This window comes from Cupressus sempervirens, chromosome 1 (assembly GCF_028749045.1).
Source record: "Cupressus sempervirens isolate cs-2001-9-10 chromosome 1, ASM2874904v1, whole genome shotgun sequence".
Classification (NCBI taxonomy): Eukaryota; Viridiplantae; Streptophyta; class Pinopsida; order Cupressales; family Cupressaceae; genus Cupressus; species Cupressus sempervirens.
In genome coordinates, this window is record NC_143118.1 from 680,622,945 (window position 1) to 680,637,542 (window position 14,598).

General features: G+C 31.5%; 1 protein-coding gene across 1 annotated transcript; it reads left to right on the plus strand.

Annotated features, from left to right (window-relative positions):
• Positions 1–5,658: 5,658 nt before the first annotated feature.
• Positions 5,659–7,638, plus strand: LOC149579735 (scopoletin glucosyltransferase-like). The gene has a single exon (XM_089812215.1). It carries the CDS (start codon positions 5,846–5,848, stop codon positions 7,325–7,327), a length of 1,482 nt encoding a protein of 493 aa, XP_089668341.1. The 5' UTR covers positions 5,659–5,845; the 3' UTR covers positions 7,328–7,638.
• The last annotated feature ends 6,960 nt before the right edge of the window (positions 7,639–14,598 follow it).

Consider the following 14,598-nt stretch of genomic DNA (forward strand, 5'->3'; position numbering starts at 1 on the left):
TTTCACAAATAAATAGATAAGAATAATTTTTAATTAATTTTTTAAATATTATTTATATAATTTAATAAATACACCATTTAAAACTATTTTTTCTAAAAACTAAAATACTTAAAAGTTTACACATAAAAATGAAAATAATTACTTCTTAATTATTTATATGACTACTAATTAAAATATTTGAATCATTCCAAAATAAATTTAAAATTTAGAAAATGAAAAAAATATATATCTTTTAGTGTAATTGAAAAATTATTAGATAAATTTTTCTAGTATTAAGAAATCATTTTTAATACTTTATTATAAATTTTGCTAGCTAAATAAATAATTTTTGTTTAATAAGATTAAAAAAAAATTGAATGTAACATTTTATTAAATGGTATTAAATATAAAAAATAATAAGTTCTTGACAATTCATTTTAATCAAAAAATAATAATCTTAATTTTTATTTTTATTAAATATTTTATATTTTTTGAAACTATACAATAAATTTATTATTTCAATAAATACAAATATTTTTTATATATTGTTATTTTGAAACTATTCTTATGATTAATACAAATGTTTCAATAAATACAAAATAAATTAAGTTATAAAATAAAATGAATATACCTAATAGTTTTAAAAAGTGATAAAGCATAAAATTAAGTCTACAAAAATTAATTTAATTATAAAAATATTTTATAAACAATTATAAAAACTTAATTTTAACAAATTAAGGGATCATAAAACTATTCAAGAAAAAAATGCAATGTGAAGTATGTTAATACTTTATAAGAAAAAAGAAATGTTATCCAAATTATGACTTCATTCTATTTGTGTATGATAGACTATTAGACACTGTTAGACTGCATACAAAGTGGAGGGCAAGGCGGGGTAGGAATAGGCATGGCGTTCAGGGAACTCAGCGATCCAGGCAGTTGAACAAAATACCTAGATAGTCATTGCCCATATCAAGCCCGTGCCTCCAAATTCCATGCCGCAAACAAGTGTGAGAAAACAAGAGTCAAATACAATTTACAAGTTTGGCAGCATTTCCCAAAAAATGAAATCATTGCCTCATTTTGCATGCCTAGGTCAATACAACCTAGGTGTTAAAAAAAATTGCCTTAGATTTTAACAACATCCAAATTGGATGTATTTTATATGAAAATGAGAGTTGTCAAGCATTTCAAGCTCAACAATGATGTTTGTTTGGGCTCAAAGTGCTCCAAGAAATAGAACCCCCCATATTCAATACAAAATCCTCTAAAAGCTATAGATCTAAAAATTGATGTCAAATCTCTCACAAATAGAACATGGGCATGAAGATCTAGAGCTCTTATACAATGTTGAAGTTGATAAAAGATAAATCCCACAACTCCCAATAATCACTTGCATGCAAACACATGTCACAAAAAGAGAAAAGCAAAAGCTATGAAGGTTGGAATTCCCAAATCCATAGATGAGACATCCTTAATGAGCAAACAGAGAGATTGCTATTATTAGAAGTTAATGAATGTTTTATTACAAAGAGAGATCATCCTTATAAAGGAGATCAAAACCCTAACTAGTAACTAACCTAAGTTGCATAATAATAATGATTAATAAAATAATTAATTGTCATATGCCCAAAATTTAGCTTAAGCAAATTAGAGATAATAAGTGACATAATAATTAAATCAAAATGATTTAATTAATAAGAAAAAAAATTTATTACTCTAACATCCTCTTTAGTTCTCCCCCTCCCTTTCTACCTCTATATCCCCCCTTACAACCCACCCACCCTCTCTCTCTCACACACATACACACACATCCTTTTTGACATCTATTATTTTGAAAAATGATATGTTTTCTAAAACATCTTTTTTCTTCCACATGTATTTTGAATTAAATGGAAAAAACAAAAGGATGATTTTTAAATTAAATTAAACAATTGGTAGATCAAAAAGAAATGTACAATATCAAAAGAGGGGAGGCGAACCTCAACCTACTAGTTCAACTGGTAATCCATGATTAGTCAACTAGCACAATATGTAATAGTTTCAGCGAGATTACAAAAAGAGAAATTAGATAAGCTAATCCAGAATATCATCACGATCATCAATCCATGCAGTCCATCCCAGCTCTCCTTCCATCCAAACAACTTTCTTCCACTCAAGAATATGAGAAAAGAACTCAAGTCTATCAAGAAAAGGGCCTCTAGTATCTCGCATCTCCTTAATCAGCTGCTTAAGGGCTTCTTCAAAAGCAGCCCGGTCATCAATAATGCTAGCTTGTTTCAACCCATGTTTCATTTCATAGATGAACATAGTAGCGTGCCCATTACAGAGAAATATTTTTAGCTTGTCCTTCTCAAGTTTCATAATGCAGCACACCTGCGAGATAATCTTAAAGCGTATGAGTTTCAATTGAAACAAAGTAAGGGATCTACCAACATCTTGGAATTTGTCCTCATTTCTACTTTTCCAAATAAACCAAAGAATATGAGAAGAGAGAATATTCCAAAAAAAGTTAGCATCCTTCTTGAGACCAGATATGTTTCCAAGAATAGTATCTAGCACAGAGACATGATCAGTTATAGATATTCCAAAAAAAATCCATATAATCCTAGCAAAATGACAAGTAAAGAAGATATGTCTTAAATTTTCAGGAACCCTACAAATAGAACAAGAGTCAGTATCACCAGCCTGATTTTTAACGGGAAGTCTATCAAGAAGAAGCTACCATTTAAAATGTAAGATTTTGGGAGGAATATGAGACATCCAAAATTTGTCAAGGATTTTGTGCCATTCAAGAGAGTCCAAATTCATATACCAGGTGGTATTCAGGTGTGATAAGATAGAGTGATCTTTATTAAGCACGTTATATATATCTTTGGCTTTGATTTTATGTAAGAGGGATCCATCATCCCAACGAAAATATAAGAATCTATGGGAATCCACATCACATCTACGAGGAAGATTGAGGGGGTGACAGGCATTAACTATCATATTATAGGTATGTTTATGAGAGTTAGGAAGGTTAAACTTAAGCCCAATATCCTGCCAACTCGCAAGTTTGTCCTTCTCCAAAATATCAATAAAGCTCTTGATACCAAGGTTGTTCCAATGTTTTGTAGAACACCCTTGAGTCAAGGCAAGAGGCTTGCCATTATGTTGCAGATTCCACTAGATAGAGCATTCACCATTGATAGAATTATTCCTATCGAAGTGAGAATTATAGATAAAGCCCCTCACCAACTCCCAAGCCTTCTAGATAGACTTAAAAACCATGGAGCCTTGAACAGAAATAGGGAATGTCCCAGCAATAAGGTCAACAAAGGGAAGGTTCTTCCAATATCTGGCTTGCTTAGGAAATCTAGATTGAATATTGTTTCTAAGAAGAATTTTCCAAGGCTCGTGACCATCAAGAGCCTGGAAAATCCACTTAGTAGCAAGAGAGACCTCTTGAATCCTAAGGTCTTTAAGGCCTAAACCACCTAACTTCTTATCAATGTGACACCAGCACCATCTAACAGCATGTTTCTTCCTATTACCTTTACCATCAGACCATAGGAATCTCCTAATAGCCTTCTGAATTTCAAATATTTTGTAATTACTAAACATCCAAATAGAAGAATAGTATATACTATAGGAAGACAAGATCTTTTGGCACACCTGCACTCTGCCAGCAAGTGAAAGCACCCTATTATCCCACTTGTAGAGTTTCTCAATAATTTTATCCTTAACCCAAATCCACATGTCTTTGAGTGATGGAGAGATGGAAAAAGGAACCCCCAAATATCTGACAATCTTATGAGGTCCGCCCCATGAGTAACCAAATTGGAGAAACCAATCTGGAGGTTCCTCTTTCCATCCAAGCATGATAGATTTGGACTTAGATATACGAGCACTAGAGATGGTTTCAAACAGCTCGAGTTTCAGTTTAAGATGCTAAATATTAAGACAAGATAGTTCAAGGAAGAGAGAGGTATCATCAGCAAATTGGATATTAAGAAGCTCAGAATTGTCAAGCAAGGAAATCCCATTAACTAATATTCAAGATTTGATGTGACATAAAACCAAATGAGTAGAAAAGTTGCACATTACCAACCAATAACTAAGATTGTGTAGGTTGAAAAAAGAGATATGTTCTTCATTTTATCTTTCTCTAAGGTTCCGATAATATTGTTCACCCCAAGAGAAGTGTATAGTAAATATGAAATTGAGGGTTGAATGACATATGCTCAAGCTTCGTTCATGGTAGATATTATGAACTATTTTTACACTTTTGATGTTATTTCAATGAATGGTTGGATATGACAACATTTATCTTGAGGTAATAGAAGCATGTCCACCACACATATTTCTTCACAATGGTGGGATAGATGTGCTATATGTCTTTTATAACTCCATATAATAATTTCACTCACTTTTATAAAATAATTCTATATATGAAGGGAAATATTAATAATTTTAATTCAATTTTATAACTTTCATCAATCATTAAAAATAATTTTCTATAACCTATCATATGATTAGAGGATTTCAATCTCAAAATTATTCATTCAAACTCCAATGCATCAAAGATTGATAGTGGATCTTCATTTTTATCATTACTTAGGACATTAATTGAAACATTTTGTGCATTCTTGTTAATAGTTAATTTTTATCTTTTTAACTAAATTTTTGAATCTCTATTGCCTCTCTACAAGGAGATTCCATGTTGAAATGTCATAGTAATATTACACTAGCTACCATTTTTTATTAGATCTCCCTTTCACTTTTGAGATACATGACTTCTAATTTTTTATCTTGAAGTTCTACTACTTATTTGGTAATTAAATATAATCAATCAATTACTCTCCTTTCTAACAAATAAAACATTTACAATTTTATTATTAAAAAAAAACTTATTTTAATGATATTTTCTAATTTATCTTATATAGCATACCTATAAATGTAAATATTTTTTCTTTCACTTGTTTATATTGTTTATTATATGTAAATATTATAATAGAAAGTAATAATATAATATTATTTAATATAAATCAAGCTTTTTTTATCATAGGTAACAAAGTTTAATTGTTTTAAAATAATTTTAAAAAATCAAAGATATATTAGAAGAATATTTTTTAAAAAATTAACCGAATCTATAAACATAATGGCTTAAAAATAAAATAAATAATATTATATAATGATTTTAGAAAAAAGAAGAATTAAAATTTGAATATAACATAGAACTATAATATAAAATTTTAAATAAGTATAATTAAAAATTGTAACTAGTATTCAAAATTTAAATTTTGAGAGGCTAATCTTTTGAAATTTAAAATTTAAAATAAGTATAATAAAAGGTTGCAACTAATATTTAAATTTTAAATTTTGAGAGGCTGATATTTTTGAAATTTAAATATGTTCTATCGTTCAATAAGCCTGGCAAATTCTTACAACTAACATTCAATAAGTCTCATGTCTTCTTGCAACTAACATTTAAAAATATTTTACAAAAAGTAACATTTGAAATTTATATATATTTTATCATTCAATAGTTCCAACAAATTCTTGGAACTAACATTTAAAAAGAAAACTTTGATTCTTATTCCATTTGCTAAGTTGGATGCATATGATACCAAATAATATATACTATATATTACTTTACTTTACTCTCATGTTGGAGAGGTGCATTTTGTCTAGAGTTACTTTCATTTTGGATAGGTGCATTTTGTCTACAGCTTATGGCGCGTCCCTTTATCATCTAGCGTAGCTAAACCTACACCACTGAATTATTTTTCAGACCATCCCATTTCAGCATCAAATGACAATATACAATAGATCCCCTATTGCAGAGTAATTTCATTTCTGCAGCTTGTTCTGGTCGGCGAGGATGAGCGGTTTGAAGAAGCCTCATGTTCTGGCGGTACCATTTCCAGCACTTGGTCACCTCATTCCTTTCTTCGACCTCGCTAAGCTCCTCGCTGCGACCGGCCTGGTCGTCAGTTATGTCACAACACCTGCTAACGTTTCCCTCCTCCACGAACATCTTCCTCAAGCTGGTCTCGACATTCGCCTGGTTGCTCTTCCTACGCCCGCCGTGGAAGGATTACTTGGACGAGAAAGGTACGATCTTCTTCCCGTGGAGTCGATTAGCCTCATCTTCGAGATGATGGAAAAACTTCAATACCCTTTCAACACTTGGATGGAGGAGCAAATCAACCTGCAAAAAGAGGCAGCAGCACCTCCGGTGTGTCTTATCTATGATTTATTTATTAGGTGGGCTGTCGACACGGCACAAAATTTTAACATTGCTAGTTTTCTGTTCAATACCTGTGGCGCCTTCTCAATGACACTGATGCATTCGATTTCGTGTTCGATACTGCAAAACGCGTTGGAGAAAGACGAGGAGGGCCATCTTGTGGTGAGATGCAATTTGTCTCGTCCTCTCAGATTATCTAAACACGAGGTATCCCCATTATTCCTCAATCCAGACCTTTCAAACCCCATTCGGCTCTTCTGTTACCAGCGTTTCCAGGAGATTGGCAAAGGATCGGGAACGCTGGTCAATACGTTCCACGGGATCGAGGATTTCTATGTCGACCACTTGAAAAATTTGACGGCGAAACCAGTTTGGGCCGTAGGTCCTGTGCATCAACAAAATTTATTTGGCGGAGCAGGGAACGTTAACAGCAGAGGGAAAATGGTGGACATCGACGAAGAGGAGCTGGTTTGCTGGCTGGATTCGAAAAGTCCTCGCTCCGTTGTGTACATTTCGTTCGGAAGCCACAGCGTTTTATCAGAAGAACAAACGCATGCCTTGGCCAGAGGTCTTGAAGCCAGCGAGGAGCCATTCGTTTGGGGTATTAAACTGCGCCCAAAAATGGAACCGGCATCCTCAGATCCAAAGACTGATCATATTGGCACGTATTTGCCAGAGGGTTTTCTGGAGCAGACAAAAGAGAGAGGGTTAATCATACGCGGCTGGGCGCCACAACTGGTAATTCTTTCCCATGTTTCAGTGGGCGCCTTCATAAGCCACTGTGGATGGAACTCTTTGCTTGAAAGCATTTCTCTTGGTGTTCCGATTCTCGCATGGCCCATGTCTGGAGATCAGCACTTCAATTCTAAGCTTTTTGCAGAATTGGGCGTAGGAATCCAGTTGTGCGAACACGCAGATGGAAATCCAGAGGAGGAAAGGGTTAGGGAGGGTTTGAGAATGGTTCTGGTTGGAGAGAAAGGAAAAGAGATGAGAGAGAGCGCAGAGAAATTGAAGGAGACGGCTGCAAATGCTGTCAAACAGAAAGGATCTTCAGTCGCAGATTTGACAGCTTTTGTAAGTCACCTGTATAGGCTTAATAAAAGGCCGACATAGGACTAGAGCAAGGTAGAACAAAATCTAATGAATGCAAGTAGTGGATAGGGGAAAGATCCAGAAGTCGTCAAGGCTATCGTTATGTGTTTGGAATTTTTAAATAGTAAGTTGGATTTTGTTAATTTTTATTGTGTATTTCTGTAGGTAAGTGTAGTACTTAAGGTTTAGGCTTGTGGATATTCAAGGAATTTTTGTAGAGTATCATGGAGTACAAAGTGGTCAAAGTGTGTCATTACAAAACACTCTCTCCTATCTATTATTGTCATGCATCAAATATAATTACTCAAAATATATCACTATTTGTGATTAAATATTCAGTAGTTTTATGAAATGTCTCAATTGTTATGGCTTAACATCAATTCTACTTTTTGGTTTTCTCGCTATTTATATATTGTTCGTCTCATTCATCAGCTCAAGTTTAGATTTTAATACTTTTTGAATTTTAGATTGAGCCATATTTTTTAATTTAAAAAATAGATATTATTTATTTATTTATTTTAATTAATAATTTTAAGAAATAATTATTATTTATGAGATTGAGTCTTAAAGATATTTATGTGTCAATTTAGTTATTTAAAGATATCACTTGATTAAAAAAAATTATTATAGAAGATTGATTAAATTACAAATAGAATAATTATTCAATAAAAGGTTGAGATTCATTATCAATGTGTGGTTTAAAATAACTAAAAATTAGGTATGTCTTCATCTTATCTTGCATTTGATACTATGATTAATAGTGAGGTTGTATCCTAGAGGTTGGTTACATTAGATACTATATTAGATACTATGATTGATAGCGATGTTGTGTGGTTGAGATTGATTACATTAGATACTATTATTGATAATGATTTTTTTTGGTGGAAGTTTTGTTCTATGTATAAGGATATCCATAATTATTATTATGTTTGAAGTTTTAGAAGAAGATCCCCATTATGCTCCAAATAGTTTTATGTGTAGCTCTAAGAGATGGTTTTTTGGCTATATATATTTATGTCCCAATGCTAGGAGTATTTCCTATTAAATGAAGTAAATTATTAGTTTTATGCTTAAGGAATTATATTGTTCCTTTTGAGTTGGAAAAAGATTGGGAGGTTATTTTTTTAGTGGTCTTGGTGTTACAGAAGACTTCTTTACTATTTAATCCTAAAAATTCTAGCTTTCAATCCTTTCTTTCAATTGATCTTGAAAATTCTAATTTGATTCAAGTTTTCAAATATATATCTATATTTCTCTTTTGCTTGTAAGCTATTAGTTACCTTTTAGATTCTTTTATATTAGTCATTAGAGACTATTGGTCTCTCCCATCTCATATTTCATGTATCTAGATAGATATGAATTATTTGAAGGGTGGGACAAGTTAAATATGACACACAATACAAGAATATATTTGGAACATATTGTAATGGCTTAAATTTTACACCCATGTGTAACATTTCATTCTCACATTTTTCCAAGTTAGCTTAAGATGTAAGGTTTTGTCACATGCATCATCTTTGCTAGTGGACCACTCATCACCTGACTCAAAGATTCCCAACATGTAGTTGTAAATTTTTTGGATCGGTTCACATCACAAAGATGTCTACATGGTGCACTTTTTTCCACAAATATAGAGATGTGTAGGATTCCATTGGAGCATTATGAATTTATGAACCTACATTTGTAATGCCCCAAAATTATGGCTTTTCCATACAGACTCCATTCAAGTCCATCATAAACCTTTTTCAACCCTTATATGATCTGCTAATAAACTTTTAGACAATCTTAGATCACTTGGTTTCATTCTCACAACACCTTGGCTCTCATGTTTATAACTTCATGCCACCAATTTACACCATTTTTGGTTCCATGGATCCACTTCCTTGTAGGTTTATCCATTAATAGATAGATCAAGCTCTAATACTTGGTCTCATCTCATATTTTCAATCTCTCTACCTTTATAGAGGAGTTTCTTTTGTATCCTTTTGGTTTTTTAGCATATTATTATTCTTGTCTCATTTATGTTTTACATAATCAATTTTTAATCTTCTTTACTGAGTTATTGATCAGCAATTTAATCATGTCTAATTGCCAATTCAATGATGTCTAATATATATCTATAGAGTAGAAACATCAAAGCAAGGGTTGTTAGATATCTGGGGCTAGGAGGTGAATCAATTATCTCTAATTATCCTATAGTCCCTTCAAATACTTTAGTACTAAATCAAACTTCATAATCATTATAAACATCTACTTGATGATCTCATTTCACTTCATAATTAACACTTATAACCAATTTACTTCAAATTATTCATTCACTATTCTAGTTATTACTGAATATCAGAATATAATTGTTTTGTTACCTAGTTATTATCAAGTTGCAGTAAAAAGTAAATATCATGAAAAATAACTTGAAACATAACAAAAATCACTCATTTGAAACCATGATTTTTACCATGGAAACCCTATAAAGGGAAAAACCACCCAGGACTACCAATCCAAAAGATTTCACTCTTCTAAAGTGAGATCTACAAGGAGTCAACCTTGTGGAAGGATTATATATACATTGTTAATGTGACGATGTTAAGGGATTTACATCAAAAGATCATGCAGACCTTATCACTCATTGATCTTTTTAAAAAGTGGTCTTCTCTAAAGGATTTATAAACACCACTAATCGATGTTGCTGTATAGGATTTCACAGACTTGTTAAGTCTACCTAATTAAGAGATTTTTCTACTACAATTGTTAGAAAGTAATAATACAAATGACTTACTAAGTTTAACAATACCTTCCTTGTTCATATCTCTATTCTTCTCATTCTCTCTTTGATCTCCTTCTTCTAATCTTTGTTCTAGATGATTCACTCCTTCACTCTTTTAATTAATCCTTCTTAGAGCTCCTTTATGTTGTGCTCGGTTCTTCTTTGCTTCTTTTAGCTTCAACAATTTTTCACTATGATCTCCCTCTTCCACATTCAACCAACAACTCCATTAGAACCAACAACTTGTTTTAGCTCCTCCTTAAATAGTAGTCTTTCTACTTCCAAATTTTGTCACTTCAACACAATTGTCAATCTCAAGTTCATTGTATTTAGTCATTTTGAAAATAGAACTTTCACACAACTTTGTGTTCATCCTTATCCTTTTGCAATCTCCATCATCAGATCTTCATTACATTTTTTCAACCATAGATCTTGTGACAAAATATGACTTTTTCCTTTGAACTTCTTAAACATTCTTTATTTTCACAAAATGTTGGCCTTAGATTCCATCTTTATAAACTTCTTGATGCTACTCAGTGAACATAACATTCACTTGGGTAAAAAACCACTCGGTCAATACTAAAATTGATCAGTTAGCACTAAAATTTTGAGCAATATGATAGGGTAATTTTCCTATACTTAATGCAATTATGTGTTATAGATATGCAAAGAAAACACTTTGTCATATTTCCTTATCAATGAGGAATATATAATGTTTCTTTTATGTTCATAATGACATATGGTTTTATGATCACTCATGTTATTGTTGTCCTTTGGGATTAAGCTATTGTTATGATAGATTGAGTAATGCATGAATTGTATTCATCAAATATTTTCATATAAGTTGTGGTATCTTTCTAATTGGTCTCCTTTGATTGGAGTTAAATACATTTAGACTAAAGATTGTATTTATCCATTATCTATCCAATAGTAGATGGGGTGCACACTATTTCTTAAATCTTGATGATAGGATTATATGATGATTGATTCTATTTGCCAAATGCACAATGGAGTGATCTTTTATCTTCATCATGAGTTGATATGTACAAAATTTGTAGACCAAGAAATTATATCCACAAGTATTGCATAAGTTATCTTTAATATATTTTTTACACTTAAAAATATTCATACATTTGATTTCTCCTTGAGAAAGCACTTGCCCACTCAAGAGTATCAGTGCTAAATTCTGCAACAATGATTGTCTCCCTCATAGAGGTTGAGGTCAAGGTACAACCACCTAGGTTTTGCAGAGCCTGAACTATTTAGGTTGACTAATTGTGCCTCAATCTTCTTTGTTGACCAAAATTGTGTTGATTTCTTAGCATCAAGTAGGCAAGGCTTGTAGGAATTCAAATGACAATTTTGAGAACCAACATGCTCTACCTTAGAGGGTAGAGGAACACAAGATATAGTTGCAGCTACAAAACTTTTCAAAACTCAAACACCAAAATTTTTTTTCCAAAATTTGTAGGGGAAAATATTCATTATGTACATATAGAAATGGAATTACAAAAAAAACAAAATGTTCTACTTTTACATGTCATGAATAGTCATGCCAATCAAAACTCTAAATGTTCAATGTATAACTCTTTTAAATTTTCATGGTGACAATAATGTCTCATGGACATTCTAAGAGTCACAAGAGCCTCGAATAAAGAGGTAAAAAAATAACAGTCCTAGAAGAGGAATTGAGGTGTGCCCAACTTTAAACGTGGGACCTTTGGCTCACATATGGTGACTAAAATGTGTAGAAATCTATGTGGGGTAGAGCTTGTGCACTTCTAAAAAAAGGTAAAAAAGACAATTGCATAATGAATGCATTTAGTAAACTTTCTTGGTCATTAGCAGCATTTTTAGTGGGTTACCGACACCTCTGAGATAGAGTAGGAAGTTTGAGAATGTGGTTTCCTCTTATGCCCTCTACACCATGGGTGAAAAGCCTAAAACACCTTTATTTTGTCAACAATCATTATGCATGAAAGGGTAGCAAAAATAAATTTCCCTTCTAATTTTTATTTTTTTGTTTGTTAAAATCATTTCAGAGTAGTTAGGAAGCCGTCGTCAAAGTTGAAGACTAGAAAATACATGTGTATACACCTTTGTCTATAGTCTTTGTAATGATATCCTCAAATTGAAATGAAAATTTGTACTGACAAGGAAACAATAGAAGATCTAGGTGAACATACTACACATTTGACCAATAATAGAAGATAAAGGTAAGCAGAATTTACCTGTGTATTTGGCTTTGCCACTAGTCTACGTAGGAAACTTTTAAGTCTGGACAAAAATATGCAATGGCAAGATTCATACAAACATTGCAATGAAATTTGTAGGTTAAATTACAAATTAAATTTAGTAATAGAAGCTTTAAATCTGGTCGTAACATATATGGCATTTAAGATGTTAAGCTTTAAATCTAGCCCTAAGATATACACCATTAAGATGTATTAATAATATTTTATTTCACACTTATAACATTTAATAAGCATTCTTTATGTTTTAGCTTGTAGTATGATATTGATCAACATGAATTTATTGAAAATTTGGTTTTGTAAATTAATTTGTAACCCTTGCCTTTTTGCATCACTGCCAATGGCAACACAAGAAGAGCTCTAGAAGAGCTTGAGTCCTTGCCTTCAAGATAGATATAACATGCAGTTATAGTATATATTCAAAGGTATTAACAATTCAATTTTTAGTAAGTTTGATTTTATTATTTTCAGTAAGTTGCCTTTATTCTTATTTATGGAAATTTTCTTATTTATTTAACAAATATTTAGTTCAATAATTTTATTATCCAGTCTTTACTAGGTTATATATATTCTCCCTTTCCACTTTGAAAAAAAAAAAATATTATTTTTTATCATTATTTTATTTTGATTTATATTTACAACATTAATATTGTCACTTTTTATTTATTAATGAATAAAAATTTATTATTATATTTTTATTTTGGATCAAATAAATAAGTCTTTTTGACATTCATCAAGTTACATGCTACATTCTAAATTTTCCTTGGCATCTCTTCATTATTCTTTTGCTTAATATACATAATGTTTCTTAATAACTTTTTGAATCCATGGTGGTATTTATTATCATCTACAAGGACTAGTAAGAAGGTGTAAAGGTAGGTATTAAATGGTAGAAGATAATTACTCTAGCTCTTATTCTAATTTTAATTGAATCATAATATTCTAGGTATTGCATGACAAAAGGTAGATGAAAAATATTAAAACAAAATAGATTGTTCCAAATCATGCTATGAAAATTTCTAGATTTTGTAATGTTTCAATTGGGATAACATATTGCCATACAAAATCTCATTTGTGAGTTGCAAATGCAGCCAATATCAACCATATGAAATGAAATCTCTTGCATATTTAACATTTCCTTATTTTTTTCTTAAAATCACTACAAAACAATTTTAGTCTTTCTAGTGATTCATGTTGTAGTCAAAAAATTTGCAGAAGCAACAATGGTGGATGGATCGCTAAATTAGTCAAATGAGAGACTAAATTTCTAGATCTAAAGGCAAAAGCAGAGACAAAGCTTTGATCCAAACCCCATGGATTTTCTATACTTAATCTTGGAAGTAGTCGCACTCCCTACCTGGTGTGCCATAAAACCATATCAAGCCGCACATAATAATTCAACCCTACCTCCTCCAAAATCCCTGCCTTCATTTGTAGATTTGTAATGCCAGTCAAAGGCTTTACGACAACTACAACTTATAACTTCCCAATTTACATCATGGATGGTTGATAGAATTGTCCATGATGCCTTGAGGTACCTACGGTGGTGTGCATACAGTGCAAGAACACCCATCCAAGCATGCGGAGTCAATGGTTTGACATTTAGGTTGTAATATTGAACAAGCATTTTACGAAACAAGTGGAAAAGCCTTCTTCTTTGAGAATTTCATAATTATTGTACACCGTTTTGTGTCATTAATGCTGGAATTTTAGTGATTGGTGAAGGAGCTTGATTCTGAAGCTTCAATAATGCCACGTGGAGAAGGCAATGATAGCAATGGCATTTGTCAACCAAGAATTCTTTGTTATATGCAGAGAATTGCATGATATTAAATTGTATGACATTGATGATGAAGGAGAGTTTTTTGCTCCAAAATGTTGTTGGGTTTTCAAACCCTAAAGTGGACTCTGCTTGTATTGAAGAACATTCTAGTATTTTATTTTCTTAATTTTTTATCTTAAAAGATTAATTTTATCCTTGCTAAAAACTATATTAGCCAATGAAAAAATAGAAATTTTTGCTTCAAAATTAATTTAAAAGTAAAGCATTTTTGAACTATATTATTATGGAGACTTTGCTTATAAAATTTAACTATGGACCAACACAAAATTTATTGAGATAATACTTTTTAAATTTCATAAATAGATGAATTTATCATACTATATGATAAATTTATAAGGGAGAAAAAATCTTGAAAAATAATTGGCTACAATTTTGTAACTAATTGCATCTAGTAGATGCATTAGTATCTTGCCATGGCGTGGCATGAACTTAT